This window comes from Oncorhynchus keta, chromosome 9 (assembly GCF_023373465.1).
Source record: "Oncorhynchus keta strain PuntledgeMale-10-30-2019 chromosome 9, Oket_V2, whole genome shotgun sequence".
In the NCBI taxonomy this organism is placed as follows: domain Eukaryota; kingdom Metazoa; phylum Chordata; class Actinopteri; order Salmoniformes; family Salmonidae; genus Oncorhynchus; species Oncorhynchus keta.
The window spans coordinates 42,307,398-42,327,407 of record NC_068429.1 but is presented as its reverse complement, the minus strand read 5'-3'; the positions used below and the strand labels follow the sequence as shown (position 1 = coordinate 42,327,407).

Genomic DNA, 20,010 nt, shown 5'->3' with positions numbered 1-20,010 from the left:
TGCCAATTTATCTCACCATTTATACCGATCTGTGTGCCAGTTATGGTTTTCATATGCACATTTGTCGAACAGTTTAATTGAATTTATAATAACGTCTTCATAATCGCAAAATCATTTTCTTGTGGTTAATCAAAATTCAGACAAGAACGGTAAGACTGGAATTATAATACATCGAATGCATTAACAGAAATTAGCATAACCAAACAAACTAACGGTTAATGTACTACTGGTGATACAGTATATGTGGAAGTGATATAGCCTACACTAACAATCCAAATCAAACAATTCACACAATGACGTTATGAAACAATGTACAAATTGAGGAGAGCACATTCCTGGAGAGAGAAGTGCATTGTGCATCTGGGCACCGCATGGTCAATCTGACGTCTGCATTGGCCACGCAGCATTAACGGCGATACGGCATCTGCAGAAGTCAGGGCATACATACTTCCTGCACTTTGCAGAGCAGTGCAGCGCTGTTGTGAAGGAAGTGGTCAAGGAAGTGAGTTTGTGTTTATACAGGATGTACCGCCCCCATCTACCGTTAACCAATAATGTCAATGCGGAGCTTTACAGAGTCCCCCGCATTGTTACAACATTTGGGAGGCACATGGAGCTCGATTTTACCTCTGCATGCCTCCTGAGGCTCTGCAATTGTGTCACCCCCTCAATCATGGACACTTATTGACAGTTGTGGCTGCTTTGCGTGATATATTGTTGTCTGTACCTTCTTGCCCTTTGTGCTGTTGTCTGTGCCCAACAATGTTTGTACCCTGTTTTGTGTTGCTACCATGTTGTGCTGCCGCCATGTTGTGTTGCTACCATGTTGTTATGTTGTGTTGTTACCACAATGTGTTGTCATGTGTTGCTGCCATGCTATGATGTCGTCTTAGGTCTCTATGTAGTGTTGTGTTCTCTCTTGTCGTGAGGTGTGTTTTGTCCTGTATTTTTGTTTATTTGTATTTTAATCCCAGCAGGAGGCCTTTGGCCTTTTGGTAGGCCATCATTGTAAATAAGAATTTGATCTTAATTGACTTGCCTAGTTAAATAAAGGTTAAATACATTTTTAAAATATGGATCCCCACCACATAATCGGATCAAGCATAAATGGCCTTTTAGTCTATGCATCCGCAATGGATTAGTTCACTGAGATGGGCATGTTTTGCTATTGCGCAACAACAACAAAATCTTGGTCGACCTACAGCCTCTAGACCAAACAATCGACCAGTTGACTAATTGGGGTCAGCCCTAGTTAGCTGAGAATACAATCAGAAATAGTGTTAGAATGTTTCGCAATTGACTGCCATTGTCCCAAAGAAATACGTAAACATTGGCTGTTAATTACATCTAAAAAATGCTTGGGAGTCACAAGACCTTTCATATATCCAAATGGGCTCGTGGGCCAAAAAGGTTTGGGAACCCCTGCAGTAACGCTTTAACCTCAAGCCTCAGTGATACAACCTACACTGAAGTAAGACACAAATCATTAGAAATAACAGGAAAGTCGAGGCTCTAAGCACAGCCAAAAAGGCAGCTCACGATTGCTCAGCTGAACTTCCTAACCAACATTGCCAGTCAGACTAATGGCGGAAGAGATTTTCAGTAGCATAATAGGAGTAAAAGAATCAAATGAATCCATCAAACATTAACCACAAATCCTGCAAGCAATCTGTGTTTGAGATTGACTACATTGCAGTTGGACTGTACAGGATCAGTCTACAAATCTCCTTGTATCCCATAAAACAATGCTGATTATTTTCGATCAGGTATGAATGGAAGGTAAAAGATTGTCTTACCTGAGAACACCCAGCACTTGGGCCCCCACTGTCCCCTGAAGCCTGGGGTCCTTCACTCTGGCCAGCCTGGTCGTGCTTGCTCTGTGGGTGGGAAAGAAAGACAGATAGAAGGGTCAGACCTCAAGAGGAGAGGAGCAAACCATTAATGTAGCAGGCTAAATGAGGGATGAGAGGAACTAGTCAACAGAGAGAGGATACAGAATCCATCACCTGGAAGGACAGAAGAAGAGGCAGAATCAGTTCAAAGTGGAAATAGAAATCAGTCACCATAGGGCAGGCGGAGAGGGAAAGGGAGGAACGGGAGTGAGAGAGCATGCAAGACAGTAGGAGAGGGAGTGAGAGAAAGAGATTGAGAGAGCAAGAACATTTTTGTGGGGGAGAGCGTTCAGTCACTAAGCTAGCTAGAGCAGCTGCAGGAGCATCAGGCTTCCTCATCCCTGACCTACAAACTGTCGCTCAGTCTGCAGGATTAGTCAAAGAGGGGGAGTGAAATTAAATGTGTCCAATGAGATTAATCCACTCATGAAGAGTAGGGACACATGAGAGCCAGCACACATGCAGGCTGAGGGACTAGTATACACACACCAACTACACAAACAATTACCAACAGACATAAATGCACACAATGCATGGGCCACCAAATAAGTCCGAAGTGTGATAAAAATGGAATACTGGATGGAACTCCACATTCTAGAATGGCTTCCAGCATTGTAGTGTTCTTAGGAGCCACAGTAAATAAATGCTGCTCTTGTTTAGGAGATGAGCAGAACACGGCAAAATGATTTGATGAAAGGACAGCGTGTTCAATATAGATTAACAGACACGTCGGATCAGTAACGAAGCATTATTGTACACTAGTCCATGTGAGTTGTTTCTCTGTAATGCAGGGATGTAGGCCATAGGCTAAACACTACAGAACTCATTGCATAGGGAAGCGGGTCGCTATCACCAGTACAACATGGAGGATTAAATAGATATCAGCAAATGGGATGGCTGACTCCGATATGGTATGAGACTCAGATGTAAGCAGCTTTTGGTTCTTTACATGACTAAAAGCTGAACTAACTGTAACCACAGCATGTATGTAGAGATGGAGATGTCCACACAGGCCAGGCAGTAGCCAGAATACAGAGAAAGTGCTGCCAGAAACAACAGGGAACAGAATATCTCATGGTAAATAGATTTAGGGCTGGGTTTACCAAACCCAGATTATACATGTCCTTGACTAAAACATCCTTTCAACGATTCCTCCCCCCCCCACCCCACCCCACCCCACCCCAGGACTAAACCTAATCTTGTTCCAAGAATCTGTCCCCAAATGTAATTACCGAGATATTATGTCCCTCTCGTTTCTGGCGACACCTTCTCTGGTTGTAGAACATGTCCTCCACGCATGTTCTTGTCATTCTAGTATATTAGGTCTGAGGCTGGTATAGGACGTACCTCTGGTTCTGCAGACTGGGACTGTAAGTGCTGTCGGAGCTTCAGCATGTCCTTCTCAATCTGCTGAATGCGAGCCACCCTCACCTGAAGTACAGCAGGACATTTAGTGGACGTGATCACTCAAAGAGGATGAAATATTTCAATGATGTAACACTGACTGAATAAAAGCATATGTAGAGGCAGAGACAAATGTTCTTGCATTAAGTCCATTTACTAATGTCCAGCCCCCACCCATCTACATCATCTTATCCCACTTACAGTATCCTGTCTGACCACTTTTTTTTCCTGTGTGCACATTTGTATCCTCACTGACTCAACCCATATTCTGCCCTTTCTGTATCTGTATCCATTCATCTCATCCCTCTCTCCTCACCTGTGCCCTCTTCTCCATATCCTGGCAGGTTCCCAGCTGTTCCTCCATGGCGGCTCTGATTTGCCTGGCCTCATACTCCAGTTGCCTACGGGTCATATCAGTCTGCAGGGAGAATTGCTGCGAAACAAAACAGGAACAACAAAACAACCATCAGTCATGTGATGAAATGGAGTGATTTCTAATATCTAATGCAGAGAGGAGACCAATTGACCATCGCCTCATCTTCATCAGATTATACATACAATTTCTGTATCGCTTTTGACAAGAGTACCCCAACACACTAATAATGCTGGACGACAAATAAACACTTACATTCTCAGTCAGTGGCAGGCTGTCGATCCTCTTGGTGAGGTTCTGCAGCTGTGCGTAATACCAGTCTTTCTCCTTCTCCTCTTTTTCCAGCTCCGCCATCAGTAAAGACCTGACATGACAGAGACAAGCACGCCTATTGACATCCAAGATACAAAACACTGACAGAAATCAGAGTGAATTTAAACACTAAATTAAAGACCTAATTCAAAGATCCATATGCAGCATTGAAATACTAGAATAAAACAGGGAGGGTGTCCTGAATAAGAGTAAAGTAAAAATGCATCCTGTCTGTGAATAATGCCGGGAATACACGACGCAACCTAACAATGGTGCAGCCCTCAGGCTGCACCATTGTAATGTGATTTGGCTGGGAGAGGGGCAAACCACTCACCAATGAATATTGTTGCAGTAAATCAGTGTATAGCCAAGAATGCATTACTTAACACGAATAAACAAATGAGAAAATACATCATATGCATGTGGAAGGTATCAGTTAGAACCTGATCGAGACAGTCTGTGAATATATCACTGTTCCAGTAAAATCAGTATATGAACAAATATTGCAATTTGTTATAAAACAAGCATAGAAGCTCACCTCTCCTTCTCTAGCTCTTCCAGGTAGCCAGCACTGTCTCGGCCCCCATTGGACACCCCTCTCCTGGGGAAGGAGCCCATATGGCTAGGACTGGGGCTGCTGTCCCCTGACCGCCCAGAGCCTGAGCCCTGCATGGAGGGCAGCTTAGGTCTTAGCTTCACCCCTGGGTAACTGTTAGGATCCAGGCTAATTTCTACAGGAGGAAGGAACATAAAATGCAGGTTATTTAATGGAAGCTTTGTGTTTCAGTGAGCTAATTCTGCCACCTCGTGTGTGCAACAATCGTCCTACATAAGCCTACAATTGGTCCGGCTCTGGCTGAGAAGCTTACTCTTCAGTCTTTCTAGGAGATGGATTTGTTCAGATGAATCGGTAGTCTCTTCTTCAATGCTTCCCTGTAGGTGTTTCAGCACCTCCTGAAACAAAGAAAAAACAAAAATGGGTTTTAATGTATTGTTCGTAAACACACAATCACAAAGAGCAAAGAAAAACATCTTGTAGGCTTATATGACCGCTATCTAGGTGATATGTACACACATCTTTCCAAAGCAGGAATGAACAGGAATGTTCTTTAAGTTCAGGAACACACATTTGCTTTAAGGGGGGGGGGGTGTCAACATCTGACAAAAAAATAATAATTTCACACGTGAAAAACATCTAACCAAAACCAACCTGACACACTGCAGTGCAAAATATTATTTTTGGTTCAACCCCCCACCATCTCATTCCAGAGATAAGGAGTCGATGGTTTGTGATCCTGCCTGAAGGACAGGGTGGAAGAGAGGAGAAAAAGGTCCATTTGCTAGCTTTGAAGTGCCATCAAATAGCCCCACCCCCCCTCTTTATCCCTCTCTTGTCCTCTAAAACAGCCCTGAAATCCTACAGACTGGCTCCAGTTAGTTTTTTTTATCTAAGCCTTTTTCATCTCACCCAAGCTGTGGAGTGAGGTGAACAGCCATTGATCGCATTGTTAGAAGTCACTCTTCTCCAGCCAGTGTGTCAATTAGATGTTGCCCAGCTGAACGCGAATGGACCTTTGGTAGCCAACATCCCGATCAGGTTCACAGAGCGACGCATCTAATAACGTCAGGGCTTTGAGGGAGAGCTTTCCTCGTTGGAGGAAGAAAAGTGCAACAGTAGCATCAACGAGCGGGGTACTTCATAGCAAAGTGGACACTATTCAGAAACAAAAAGGACTTTTCTTGGATAAGATCTTATGAATTGGTCAGGTGCATTTCTTAGATAGCATGTTTAATGGATCACAGACAGTAGAACCACATTGTAGATCGGACCCTCCGTCGCCACTCCTAGAAGGCATGCCACTAATGGATTTATAAGAAATAAGCCATTAATGCCATAGTGGCATTGACCTGAAGGGAGGATGCTTCTCTTTTGACTGATAGGTCTCAGTGTACTCTGTAGTCAACATTTTCTGCCACCATGTAGGTCACTTTGAGCACTGTTTTTTTTTTTTCTTCCACCCCTATGGACATCATCTCCCTTCATTTCAGATACGGTCCCTGCATGGTTGTGCGTCTCAGTCTCTAGTCTTATTAGATTACAGGCCAACAAACATACAGTAGCCAACAAGAAATATATTGTTTGCTGTAGGCCTATATCCACAAATAAAAAGCTTTTTCTAAAGAACGTAGCCTAAACCCTAGCCTAAAACAGCATACTTAGTACTTAAAGCACCATTAAACCTCTTAAGGATCGGACCCTTTTCAATTTGTGCCTTTGTAGCTCAGGACCTGAAGCAAGTATATGCATATTCTTGATACCATTTGAAAGGAAACACTGACGTTTATGGAAATGTGAAATGTGAATGTAAAAATAACACATTTCAATCCCCCAATCCCAGGAATGTCATACATGATGGATCATTAGCGTATACACCAACTTTCATACATCTAGATTAGAGGTAGACCGATTAATCAGAATGGACGATTAATTAGGGCCGATTTCAAGTTTTCATAACAATCGGAAATCTGTGTTTTGGACACCGATTAGGCAGATATATATATATATATATATATATATATAGAGAGAGAGATGTAGATGTAGATGTATATAGATATCTTGCGTTCTGTGCAAACAGTCCGGGTATATGCAGCAGTTTGGGCCACCTGGCTCATTGCGAACTGTGTGAAGTCCGTTTATTTCTAACAAAGACCGTAATTAATTTGCCAGAATTGTACATAATTATGACATAATATTGAAGGTTGTACAATGTAACAGCAATATTTAGACTAACAGTTAGACCTGTTAGATAAAATACAGAACGGTTCCATATTTCACTGAAAGAATAAATGTTTAGTTTTTGAAATTATAGTTTCTGGATTCGACCATATTAATGTGTGTTATTATGTTGTTATATTTAAGTATTGAAGTCTATGATTTGATATTTGATAGAGCAGTCTGACTGGGCGATGGTAGGCAGCAGCAGCCTCGTACGCATTCAAACAGCACTTTACTGCTTTTGCCAGCAGCTCTTCACAATACTTCAAGCATTGAGCTGTTTATGACTTCAAGCCTATCAACTCCCGAGATTAGCCAGGTGTAACCGATGTGAAATGGCTACTAGTTAGCGGTAATAGCGTTTCAATCGGTGACGTCACTCGCTCTGAGACTTGTAGTCGTTCCCCTTGCTCTGCAAGGGCCGCGGCTTTTGTGGAGCGATGGGTAACAACGCTTCGAGGAATGCTGTTGTCGATGTGTTCCTGGTTCAAGCCCAGGTAGGGGCGAGGAGAGGGACGGAAGCTATACTATTACACTGGCAATACTAAAGTGCCTATAAGAACATCCAAAAGTCAAAGGTATATGAAATACAAATGGTATAGAGAGAAATAGTCCTATAATTCCTATAATAACTACAACCCAAAACTTTTTGCCTAGGAATATTGAAGACTCATGTTAAGGAACCACCAGCTTTCATATGTTCTGAGCATGGAACTTAAATGTTAGTTTTTTTACATGGCACATATTGCACTTTTACTTTCTTCTCCAATACTTTGTTTTTGCATTATTTAAACCAAATTGAACATGTTTCATTATTTACTTGAGGCTAAATTGATTTTATTGATGTATTATATTAAGTTAAAATAAGTTAATTCAGTATTGTTGTAATTGTCATTATTACAAATAAATACATTTTAAAAAGCGTCCGATTAATCAGTATCGGCTTTTTTTGGTCCTCCAATAAAAAAGAGCCGGTATCGGTGTTGAAAAATCTTAAAACCGGTCGACCTCTAATCTAGATGCGCCGGGCGTGGAGCCAGAGAAAGCAGGGGTTCAAACTGTAGAACCCAGTTCAGACATTTGAATATCAACATTTATTTTATCAAACAAAACTATGCTACATTTTATCTCCGGGAGCCTCAGGACGACAAATCAGAGCAAAATCACTGAATGCAAGTACATTATTTACCTTCAGAGGTGAATGTATCAAACCAGTTGCCGTGATAAGGTGTTGTGCACTCAAACAATAGCATGGTACTTTTTTCACTGTAATAGCTACTGTAAATTGGACAGTGCAGTTCGATAAGAATTTAAGCTTTCTGCCCATATAAGACATGTCTACGCCCTGGAAAGTTTGCCGTTACTTACGTCATTCTAGTCACATTAGCGCACGTTAGCATCAACCATCCCGGTATAGGGACAACGATCCACTATAGGCTAATGACCAATTTTAAAATGGAACTATGAACCTAATGTAGCCTACACCTCAAAGATCTACAGGTTTAAAACGCTCTATGCCAGGGTTTGTTCGGGTACGTGTCCTGTCCATAATCAGTTGGCATTACTGTAGAAAACTCCCTTGCTACAGGAGGACTTACCACAATGAACCTAAAAGCGGTGAAAGGACGTAGTTCTAGAGGAGAATAATAACCATTAGGCCTATAATCATACAGCATAACGAGCGAGAGGCTGGGTACGAGCATGTCCATATGACAGTTTGGACATTGTATTAACAACAATTTTGTGTTGCAGGTCATTCGTCAAAAGTTACTACACATTTCTTTCCAGGTTGAATGGGTGTTTATAGTTTGGATAGGCCAATTTTTAAGTGGAAGAGAAAGAGTAGTCTCCTGACCTGCGGTGAGGGGAGAGCAAAGGGTCAGAGCAGAGGAGCGATGTCTGACAACATGTCGGGTGACAATGCGGCTGCCCCTCAGAAAACAGGGCTTTCCGTCCACCTTGGTTGTCTCTAGCCAGAGAGCAGATAGAGGCCACATCCATCCAGCTGCATTACATTGAAGAGTTTACTCCCAACAGATGACCCGGAGGGTCAGTATCCGTTGACCTCTACCCCTTAACCTCTGACCCAAGCTCATGCGTCGAGGAGCAAGTCGAAAGAGGGTCTGACAGGAGGGCTGGGCTTTTTTGTAGCTCAACGATGGCAGAAAACAAAAAAAAACACACCGGGCTGTGTGATGCGTTCGCTCTCTCTCTAGAGAGTGTGAGATGTCCAGACGCATCAAACAACGAATGCATTATCAGGCTGGGATAATATGATAAAGAGCCCTTCATTCTATTCAGAGTCACCAGTTCCTAGCAGAACCACTATCCAGACCATCAGGGGTGACAAACATTTTGTTGCTAACGTGAATAGAATACAGTTGACTACAAGCTGACTGTACATGAAAGGCCAAGAAGAAAATCCAGATAGGTATTTTTAGAGTAGAGAACAGGTATTTTTAGAGTAGAGAACAATCTATAAAAACAATTATAAACTGAGTGCTGATAATTGTGGTGTACCCGTATACCACGGGTACAACAAAACATTTATTTTTACTGCTCCAATTACGTTGTTAACCAGTTTATGATAGCAATAAAGCACTTTGAGATGTGATATATGGCCAATATAGCACGGCTAAGGGCTTTGTCCAGGTACTCCGCATTATGTCGTGCATAAGAACAGCCCTTAGCTGTGGTATATTAGCCATATACCACACCGCCTTATGGCTTAAATAACATTCAAGTCATTGATAGTAAATTAAGTTGATGATGGGCTAGTCATTAATGCAAGGCAAGCACAAGGCTAAAGCTCTAGGTCTATCTAAGAAAAGTGCCAAATAAATTAACTCCAGCTCAGGGCTAACTAAGTGGCTAGCTTACAAGATTAAGCTTCTTGGTTACAGCAGAGACCATCAATCCCCTCCTGGATCAAGATCCCTGCTGCCTAAATTTATACCTCCACCTTCTGTAGCACAGTTGGTAGAGCATGGCGCTTGTAACGCCAGGGTAGTGGGTCTCGATACCACCCGGGACCACCCATACGTAGAATGTATGCACACATGACTGTAAGTCGCTTTGGATAAAAGTATTCTGCTAAAATGGCATATATTATTATAAATTTGTTTTGTATGTCAATGTTTATTTCTTTACACTTGGAATGAAATGGTGCCACTTCTGTGCACTACCGGTAATACCGTATACCCCGGTATGGTACAGAAAATCTGGATACCACCCAACCCTTCTCGCACACAAATAAATCCAACAGAGAGACCGGCTAGAATATGAGGAGGGCATCCCTGCAGAGTAATCAGTGCTGCAGTATTCCCTCTAAAACACACACAGGCTTTAAAAAAAGGTAATTCTATGGACTCCAAGTAGCGGAAATCGATGCTGTAAAAGTACCCATCTGCAGAGTCCGAACACAGCACACCGGTGTGTCTCAATCTCATCAGGCTCTCGTTTCATCTGAGCTGGGCTCCCACAAGGCCCTGGGGTTTGGTTGTTGGTTGGCATGCGAGCCTAGGTAGAGGAGGGAGAGTGCATGTGTGCTGGTGGGAGAGAGCGGCTAGGCCATGTCCTGCTTTTGTACTATACTGACTGTAAATGTCCTTGACAATGAGATACATATATATATATACATACATATATATATATATAATATACAAAAAACAAGCATCGATGTTGTCATGGGAAGGCGGATGTGGAGAATGGTGGGTTTAGACTACGAGACTAATGAGTGAAGTATCCTAACTGCTATACTTAAGAGACCCACATCAACATAGATTTGTTTTGAGTCATTGTTTAGAGTCATTTTAGGATTATGGTAGACCAGAAATGAGACTTGAGAAATTAGTTGTTTTTTAATAGATATTTAATAACTTCTTAATAGACAAAATGTCTTGGCTAAATAAAGAAAAATGGAGAGATCTGTTTTGTTCAAAAGCTTTTCATTCATCCGACGTCTGCATTGGCCATGCAGCATTAATGGTGACACGGCCTCAGCAGAAGTCAGGGCATTCACTTCTTGTGCTTCGCAGAGCAGTGCAGAGCTGTTATCAAGGACGTGAGTTTGTGTTTATAAAGGATGTACTGCCCCCACCTACCGTCAACAAATCATTTCAATGCGGAGCGATACAGAGCCCTCTGCGTTGTTAAAAGATTTGGGAGGTGCATAGCGATGCAGTACAGAGCTCGAGTTGACCTCTGCATGCCTCTGGAGCCTTCGCAATTGCGTCACACCCTCCAGATGGAGCCCCCGACCATATTTTCAAATCAAGCATAAATTGGCTTTTAGTCTAGGCCTCCGCAATGGATTAGTTCACTGTGTGTGTGTGTGTGTGTGTGTGTGTGTGTGTGTGTGTGTGTGTTACTGCTCGACTAAAAACAATCTCGGTCGAACCAACAGCCTAACGAACAAACAATCGACAAGTCGACTAATTGGGGTCAGCCCTAGAAGACACACAGACAAACACCTTTGATGATGTCATATTGCTTTGTCATATTATGACTGTTCATTTGATAGAACATGACACGAAGAGAATCAAAGCCACACACGTTGATAAGCCATGACAGGACACTGTCACTAACTGAAATTATTCCTTCCCCCATCTGAATCCCAGAGCTGCCTGAACATGGGTTATGTCCCACAGAGCACCCTATTTCCTATATTGTGCACTACTTTTGACCAGGGTCCATATGGTTCTGGTAAAAAAAAAAAAAAAAAAAGCACACTACGTAGGGAATAGGGTGCTATTTGGGATGCAAGTCCTGGCCTGACAGTTGTCACTGGGATGATCCACTAGTTGTCACAAGGATTTTTAAGTCAGCCAACTTCTTCAGAAACTTTCTGCCAGGAACTTAAAATATAGCAAAAACAACATTTCACTTGACATAACTCCTTCCCACATACGGGATAACATGAATGAAGATTTTTAGTGTAGTACTTATCTAAAGCTTTAGGGTTTATGTTAAGTAGGCTGCATAAGATAAACATTCAAATTGTGTGAGTGTTTGTCACCATAGTTATCTAACTAAAATGGAGCTCGTTGTGCTGTGTGTAATTGGCTTGGTGGGTAGGAAAGAAAGGAAGCCTGCTCTGTGCTCCTCGATGAAGAGTGTGGTGTTTGTGCTCTCGTCTCCCTGCAGCTGTGAGAGCCTGGTTGCATCCCAAATGGCACCTTAGTGCACTGTATAGGGACTACTTTTCAAATGGCACCTTATTCCCTACATAGTGCACTACTTTTGACCAGAACCATATTGGCCCTGGTCAAAAGGAGTGCACTCTAAAGGGGATAGGGTGCGTTTTGGAGCCCCTGGGCCCTGAGGAGAGAGGAAATGGCTGGAGGACAGGAAATGAGAGGCACATTCATTAGATACAATGTGTGGAAGGGAGAGACAAAAAAAATAAAAGACATCCTGCCTTCTTTGAGGTGCAGAGGGAACGGAGCGCCTCAGAAGCAGCAGTGTCTGTGTGTGTAAAAGCGTGCTCTAAACATGCCAGGGGGGGGGAGATACTGTTTCTGATGAATATGAGACTGGATTACCACAGGGGAAAAGGCAGACTGTTTGTAATCTCATCCATTAGTCATAAACATTATCCACCCCTTGAATTACCTAATTAGTTATGATCTCAACAGGGGTTCTCCCCGGTAAGGAATACTATGGAGGAGATATTACGACAAGATAGGCCTAATACTTCACTTGGTTGCAAATTATAACCCTTCCCCCCCTATTTAGAATATGCAGAATCTTTGCACTACAGTCATTGTGATTTTACTACTTAGGCTACCGTTAACCTACAAAACACTTAATTTACTACAGCCTAGGCTAAGTATTAGGTTAAACACTATTTAGTAAGGAGGATGCAATAGCCTGCTCTCTACGGCGCTATATAGTCCAGGAAGGAAATAAGAACAATACAGGTCAACAATGAATGCCGCTGTGGCCCCAAGTGCAAGAATTACTGTGACGTTGGCCCAGTGGTTCGATTTTACACTGACTTCAATACGATGGTGTGTTTTCTTCTTGCCAGAGTGAGGATTTGTATTATCAAGTGAAGAATAAGCCAGCAAAAACTGTACAAGTATTTCCAAAAGAAAACAAGGCAACAGTAAACATATCTCCCACAAATTATGCAGATACCACCACCCTAATTTTGTAAATGACGGATCTCTACGGTAAGAAGCATCGTTCGCCCGAGTCCAAATCGGGCCATTGTTGTCTGAGATATTGTATGTGACAAACAAACATAGTAGCGGATGGAGACAGATGCACAGCTCCCTCCCTGATTTCATCGTGGGGGACAATAAAAACTGGAAGTTGCAACAGGAACAAACTGAACCACAAGAGTCCTAACAAAATAAAAACGTTTTGCACACTTAAACCAACCGTCGGCGTGCAACCATAAAAATGATCTTTTACAGGTGATGACATTGCTATCCACATTACACAATGAATAAATGTGACTCATTAACTGTTTACAGCATCAATGTCTGGTTAGATCATGGAACGGAGAGCCTAGCTCAAACGTGACAATTATTTAAACTTGAACATTACCTGTTTTGTTTAACACCTTTTCTTATTTGATATCTCAAAATCCCTAAGCCAAACCCAGGCTGATACTATATCTGCAGCTACACAAAAAGGGTGCTCCAGCCACTCCCCCCCCAGTGTGAAATATCTGGTTGCAGAGTAGCAGGTAGCATAGCCCTAGGCTTACTAAATTCACTAAGTTAGCAGTATTTTCCATTTGCGCAAGAGCAGACCAACTACGCAGACCTGATCGAGTGAATTGTTAATAGACAGCTAAGTGCTGAATGTGCCACTCTAAGGGTAGAGCCAGCAGACCCCCTGCCTCACACACCCAAAAGTGAGACTGAGGCAAACCCCAAACTCAGCTCCAAACCTACTGAGATAAAAGGATGTTTCATCAGTGTTGGACAAGTAACAGAGGAAGACTCTCCCCGGCTAAGGGAAGCACAGAGACCCTCACTCAAATGCCCAAAAGAGAGAGGCAAACCCAAACCAGCTCCAAAGCTACTGGAAAGTGTGTAGACAGTCTCAAATACTGTGAGTAAGACTGATGACACATACTGAAAGACTCTCCCTAGCAATGACTAATAGCTAATGACTGACTAAGCTTGTACCAAAAATATACCAAAGCAAGTCCCAACATGCTGAGTCCGTACACGCATTTATTACAAGGAAATGGAAAGGCAACATCGCAAAAACGCTCTACAAAAGCAGTAAGCTCTCAAGACTGAATAACAAATCAACCCTTAGCCTGCATGCTCTAGGCATTTGATTAGATCAGAGAGGATCAGATTGGTGTAAGCAATATGGCAACAATTCCACAGTCTATCAGAGGGCAAGATGGGCACTACCAGCCTACTCCCATCCTGTCAGATCAACACAAAAGGATAGAGGCTAGGGGTTGATTTGGGATTCAGGAAATTATACACAATCTTGTCCTTACTTACATTTGAGTCATTGAGCAGACGCTCTTATCCAGAGCGACTTACAGTTAGTGCATTCATCTTAATAGCTAAGTGAGATAATCACAGTAAGTAATCGGCAAAGTCAGTACTAGCAGGAAAAGACAAAATGCAAGGTTTAAAAAAAATAATTGTTGGGGAAGGAGTGGGGGGATAAAACAGATGTCTACTTCATGGGCAAGGGAGTAGGGAGCCCCCATAGCCAGTCATCTCCTCATTAGCATGCATGGTATAGCACCATCCGTCCTCCAGGGAGGCACTGGCATACTGAAGCCAACCCAGGGAGCACTGCCTGCCTCTGGGGTGAGAAAGAGATGGAGGGGCTGGCCGGTTAGTTGGTATCGCTGCACAGCCAAAATCTCTTTCATTCACATTGAGGCTGAGTCCCAAATGGCACCCTATTCCCCATGTACAGTGCCTTCAGAAAGTATTCATACCCGTTGACTTCCACATTTTATTACAGCATGAAATAAAAATGAATTCGTACTTTTTGGGGATGGATTTACACACAATGCCCCACAATGACAAAGTCTAAGCATGTTTTTAGAAATACAGAAATCTAATTTACAGAAGTATTCACACCCCTTTCTTTGGTACGTAGGACACTAAGGACATGTTGGCCGAGAATACAAACTTGATAGGCCTTCCATCCATGGAGTGTTAGAATCACCGTTGGCAGAGATTACAGCTGGGAGTCTTTCTGAGCAAGTCTACTAGCTTTGCACACCTACCTGGCTTGTAAAATATTTGCACTTTTTAATATTCTTTACAAATTCTTGAAACTGTCAAATTGGTTGTTGATCATTGCTAGACAGCCATTTAAGTATTGCCATACATGTTGATGTTTTAGGGTATTGTCCTGCTGAAAGGTGAATTAGTATCCCAGTGTATTGGAAAGCAGACAAACAGGTTTTCCTTTAGGATTTATCCTGTGCCTAGCTCTATTCCGCTTTTTTAGATTTAAAAAACTCCCCAGTCCTTGCCGATGACAAGCATACCCATAACATGCCACCAGGGGACTTTTCACAGTCCCCAGATCAGGCACAAATTCAAGAAAGCGTCCAGTATTAAAGACATTATTGTTCCATCTCATATTGCTCAAGTGAACCGCAAACCTGGTTTCAAAAAACAGATCAAGCAAAACCTCACAACACCTCTCCCCTAGTTGACCTATATTGTTTGTGTATGTTTTGATATGTAGGCTACTTTTTTTATGTAGTTCTGTCCTTGAGCTGTGGTCTATAAATATTCTGTATTATGTCATGTTTCACGTGGATCCCAGGAAGAGTAGCTGCTGCTTTTGCAACAGCTAATGGGGATCCTAATAAAATACCAAAATAACATGATTTCGCCAACAATATGCTTGAAAATATGAGCGGCACTCAGTGATGCGTTAGCCCCAAACATAACACTTTGTATTCAGACATTTCTTTACATCTTTTGCGGTTTTACTTTAGTGCCTTATTGCAAACGTGCTGCGTGTTTTGGAAAAGGTTTATTCTGTACAGGCTTCCTTTTCACTGTCAATTAGGGTAATATTGTGGAGTAACTACAATGTTGCTGATCCGTCTTCTCCCATCACAGCCATTTAACTCTGTTTTAAAGTCAATATTAGCCTCATGGTGAAATCCTTGAGCAGTTTCCTTCCTTTCTGGTAACAGAGTTAGGAAGGACGCCTGTATCTTTGTAGTGACTGGGTGAAATTAATTACACTTTGGATGGTGGATTAATAATTTCAGAATGCTCAAAGGGATATTCAAAGTCCATGCAATTTATGGGACTGAACTTATTTAGTCTTGCCATAACAAAGGGGGTTGAATACTTAGACTCAAGATATTTCAGCTTTAAATGTTTTATTAATTGTACATAGTACTTCCGGCGCCGACAGAGATGGCCGCCTCGCTTTGCGTTCCTAGGAAACTATGCACTATTTTGTTTTTTTACATTGGTACCCCAGGTAATCTTAAGTTTCATTACATACAGTCAGGAGGAACTACTGAATATAAGAGCAATGTCAACTACTCTATACCATCTTGCCTATGCCGTTCTGTACCATCACTCATTCATATATCTTTATGTACATTTTGTTTATCCCTTTACACTTGTGTGTGTATAAGGTAGTAGTTTTTGGAATTGTTAGGTTAGATTACTAGTTGGTTATTACTGCATTGTTGGAACAAGAAGCACAAGCATTTCGCTACACTCGCATTAACATATGCTAACCATGTGTATGTGACAAATAAATTTGATTTTGATTTGATAGTTGTAAAAATGTCTAAAAACATAGATCATTTCACTTTGACATTATGGGGTATTGTATGCAGGCCAGTGACACAAAATCTCAATTTAATCCATTTTAAATTCAGGATGTAACAACAAAATGTGGAAATCTGAAAATACCTTTCAGAAGGCACCGCAGTGCACTACATTTGACCAGGGCCCATAGTAGTGCACCATATAGGGTGCCATTTGGGACACAATCTAAGAAAAGAAAATGGGTGGGGGAGGCTGGAAGATAAAGAAGGTCCTGATAATCTCCCTCTCCTCCCTGCTAAAGGGACTGGGGTGGCTAGATTCATTATATAGGCTACTAGCGTGTAAATTGGTTAGGATGAATAATGCATGGAGTAATCTTCTACTGCCGGCTGTTTGCATCCAAGAAAATATGGTAGTAGTGAATGGGCGGTCATATTGGGTTACTGTTACATTAGACAACATTTCCATAATGCCCAGACAATGTCTGTAAACTAGTAGGTCTATACACAGAACTGTATTGTATCTTCATATAGTACATTAAGTGTTCCAGGCCACACACACATACGACCATGGGGAGTATATCCCCCATTCTTATCATGCAGCTGCCCTATAATAGGCTCAATATTGTTGTGTGTAAAAACAGGGCAAGTAAGCTTTGAGTTTTTACCTGAGAAACAAAAATGCCCTTGGTACAACTTGGGCAACTAAACCATTATCACATCCACTTTCCTTCTCTTGTTTTCATTTGACCGTCCCTCTTTCTTACAAATGCATTATCAGGAGATGAGTATATTGGAGTGTGTTTCCCGACTACATTCACTGCTACATGGAAGAGCGTAGTGCTCCCTAATGTGAAGTGGCACCAGTGACTACCCAGGGGCGCATTGTGGGGTAGAAGACATTGGCAAAGACTGTTGAGAACCAAAATCTTCCTGTGAGAAGAGAAAAGCCCTGGGACTTAGATCACCTCTTGTATCCTCAGCCTGCCAGGTCACATCATCCAGTTACGCAACCAAGCAAGCTGGCACATCCAACCACTCTGTGTGTGTGTGTGCATGTGTGCGCATGTGTGCGTGAGCGAGAGAGAGACATTCAGCAGCCTAGCTCAGGATGGCAGCTCCTCTCATGAACAGACTTAGGTTGTGTGAGAAAGTGTCAGTAACCAAATTTTTCATCAAAACACCTCAAAGTGCATTGGAGGAGAGGATCAACGGAGATTCCTTGGACCTCCAATGAGCTTCCAGGGGAATTGATTAAACAAGGACGGAGAAAACAAGGATCTGACAGCTAGTAAATAGGGCCGGGCATTACATGAAATTAATTCAATTAATTAGAATGTTTTTGAACAATATTCCAAAGGTTTTTCTGTTATTCGTTTTGAGCTTTTATGTTCGCTTGTTCTCATGTCTTTTTGGCCTCGTCTCCTTCGCTCCTTCCGTGCTGTGTGCACCTTCCCACTCCCACAGACACCAAGCCCCTGCCACTCTCAACAACACAGATGAAAGGTCACGTCTTCCTCTCTAACAAGCAGTTTCAACTCGGTATTTGCGGTTTGGTCCAACATAATCCATCATATGGACACCGAAAAACATTGAGGCATTTTACCGTAATAGAGGAGGAGGTTAACCTTTTCCAAGCAATATCCTTTTTATGTTTCAACTCGTCAAATTGCACAAAGAACAGACCCTACCAAAAACGGGAGCATCAATGAACATCGATTCTGGAAAATGAATGCTCAGTTTGTTGCGCGCGGCATTGCATTATCACAAGCAGCATTTTAGCCACAGATTTATACTAGCTGTCTAGTCATTTTAATAAAAGTGCAATGAGCATTAAAAAAAACTCTTATATAAAGGAATTGGCAACTCGTTCTCATTCTGAGAAATAAGGAAGGCCACTTGAGTTCAACATCTGAACAAAGTGGACAGGCTAGCATGCTGATCAAACAGTTGGAGATGGACAGAAGGTTGTGTTCGTTACAATTAAACTGTTCTACCTTGTTTGCAAGCAAATAGAGCCAAGCTGGCTAGACTTGAAATATAAAGATCAGCTGGCTACTCACTAGCACATGGGCTTGTGCTTGAGATTGTTTATGAGACCTGTGTTCATTTTCTATAATGCCTGCTATAAGAAGTTAGTCATTATTAAGGAATGTGCATTATGCATGGATGTGGCTAAATTTGTAAACAAAAGGGCATTGTCAGACACGTGAAAGACAGTTCAGTGGTTTGTGCAGAAAAAGCATGTTTGAGTTCTAGGATTTTGTTGTTTTTATGTCCAGTTAGCCTTTAATGGAAGTGAGCATCAGGAAGAGGCCAGTGTTGCTGCTGCACTCATGCGATTGCAGAGTTTGCAAAATAAATTATAAAAATGGGAAATGGATTGATGAAAAAAAGGAATAATTCTGCCAGATAGGCAATAGGCTACTTTGTAGTTAACATTTAATTTTATGCGGTCCTGGGTTAGAGGAAAGGCTGGGTTGTGTTCAGTGGGCATGAAATGGAAGGGAAAGCTTAGAAAAAGGAGTGGAACGGGGAGAGCCTATCATCTGTACTTATCCAATAAAGCCTGTTTGCATTTTACATTGCAAAATGTTTTGCTACAGTGTCACATAACGAATAAACATGGGTTCTTAGTAAATAATCAAAAATCTGTTTTCTGCCTTTTACCTTCATATTGGAGGCTTCGGTCTCCAGTTTGGTCAAGTGGTTTGAGTTGTCCTCAAGCTCTTGTCGAAGGTTGGAGTTCTCCATCTTCAGTATCTCCACTTGCTTCAGCAGCTGATCATAAGATGCTGCAGCCATCTTGGACTACCTCTTGACCTAAGAGGACGAGGACACATTACGACCATTAAGGTTTTTTCAGCTCCGCCTATCAAACTGCCCATAAAACGGACGTTGCCTAATCACCATTAATCCATAGGCCTACATTTTCATTGATGTGTAAAAATGACATTACAGTCAGAGGTGAGGGAGTGATCATGACAATGTCAATTAATATCCATCTCCAAAGAGAAAATAGTGAATTTATCAAGGCTTTAATAACCCATCACCATTAATTACATTGATAGCTCCATGGTAAATACATGTTCAGCAATGGTTAGCCTAGATGATCACTTAAAGCTATTTTCTGCTACACAGGCAGGACTTAGGCAAGCCTTGACAGGGCCAGTCGCTCGAGGGCCCAAGCACGTAGCTCAGAATAAGATAGCAGTGGATTGTATTAAAATAAAAGGCATCACTCAAGATTCAATTAAACATTTGAGAAAGTAGGGTCAGATCTAGAAAATCAGAATTGTAAAATGCCTGCTACGGCTTTGGGATAAGAACAATTCTAACATACACACAGATTGGAAAACACTAGACTTGTGAATAATTTACACCCGGGTAGATTTTGCTTGACTGCGTTCCCCCTTCTAGGATTTTGAACAAATGAAACTTGATGAAAGTGATGGCCTAATTATGACAATTCTGGCTTTCACCATAATTGTACTATAGTAGGTTC

The 20,010-nt window shown here is 41.9% G+C and overlaps 1 protein-coding gene across 5 annotated transcripts in view; it reads right to left on the bottom strand.

The window, feature by feature from the left end:
• The window catches only part of LOC118387880 (adenomatous polyposis coli protein-like), a 52,677-nt gene that overhangs the window by 12,855 nt on the left and 19,812 nt on the right, over positions 1 to 20,010 (bottom strand). For 4 of the 5 annotated variants that reach the window (XM_035776689.2, XM_035776686.2, XM_035776687.2 and 1 more), the window contains exons 2-8: positions 19,176 to 19,328; positions 4,851 to 4,935; positions 4,520 to 4,712; positions 3,925 to 4,033; positions 3,613 to 3,729; positions 3,240 to 3,323; positions 1,797 to 1,877 (exon numbers count right to left, since the gene is read on the bottom strand). In XM_035776689.2, the coding sequence (XP_035632582.1) occupies positions 1,797 to 1,877; positions 3,240 to 3,323; positions 3,613 to 3,729; positions 3,925 to 4,033; positions 4,520 to 4,712; positions 4,851 to 4,935; positions 19,176 to 19,310 (804 nt within the window). In that variant the 5' untranslated portion in view covers positions 19,311 to 19,328. The remainder of the gene's footprint in view (positions 1 to 1,796; positions 1,878 to 3,239; positions 3,324 to 3,612; positions 3,730 to 3,924; positions 4,034 to 4,519; positions 4,713 to 4,850; positions 4,936 to 19,175; positions 19,329 to 20,010) is intronic. The other variant, XM_035776691.2, reaches the window with a different exon arrangement.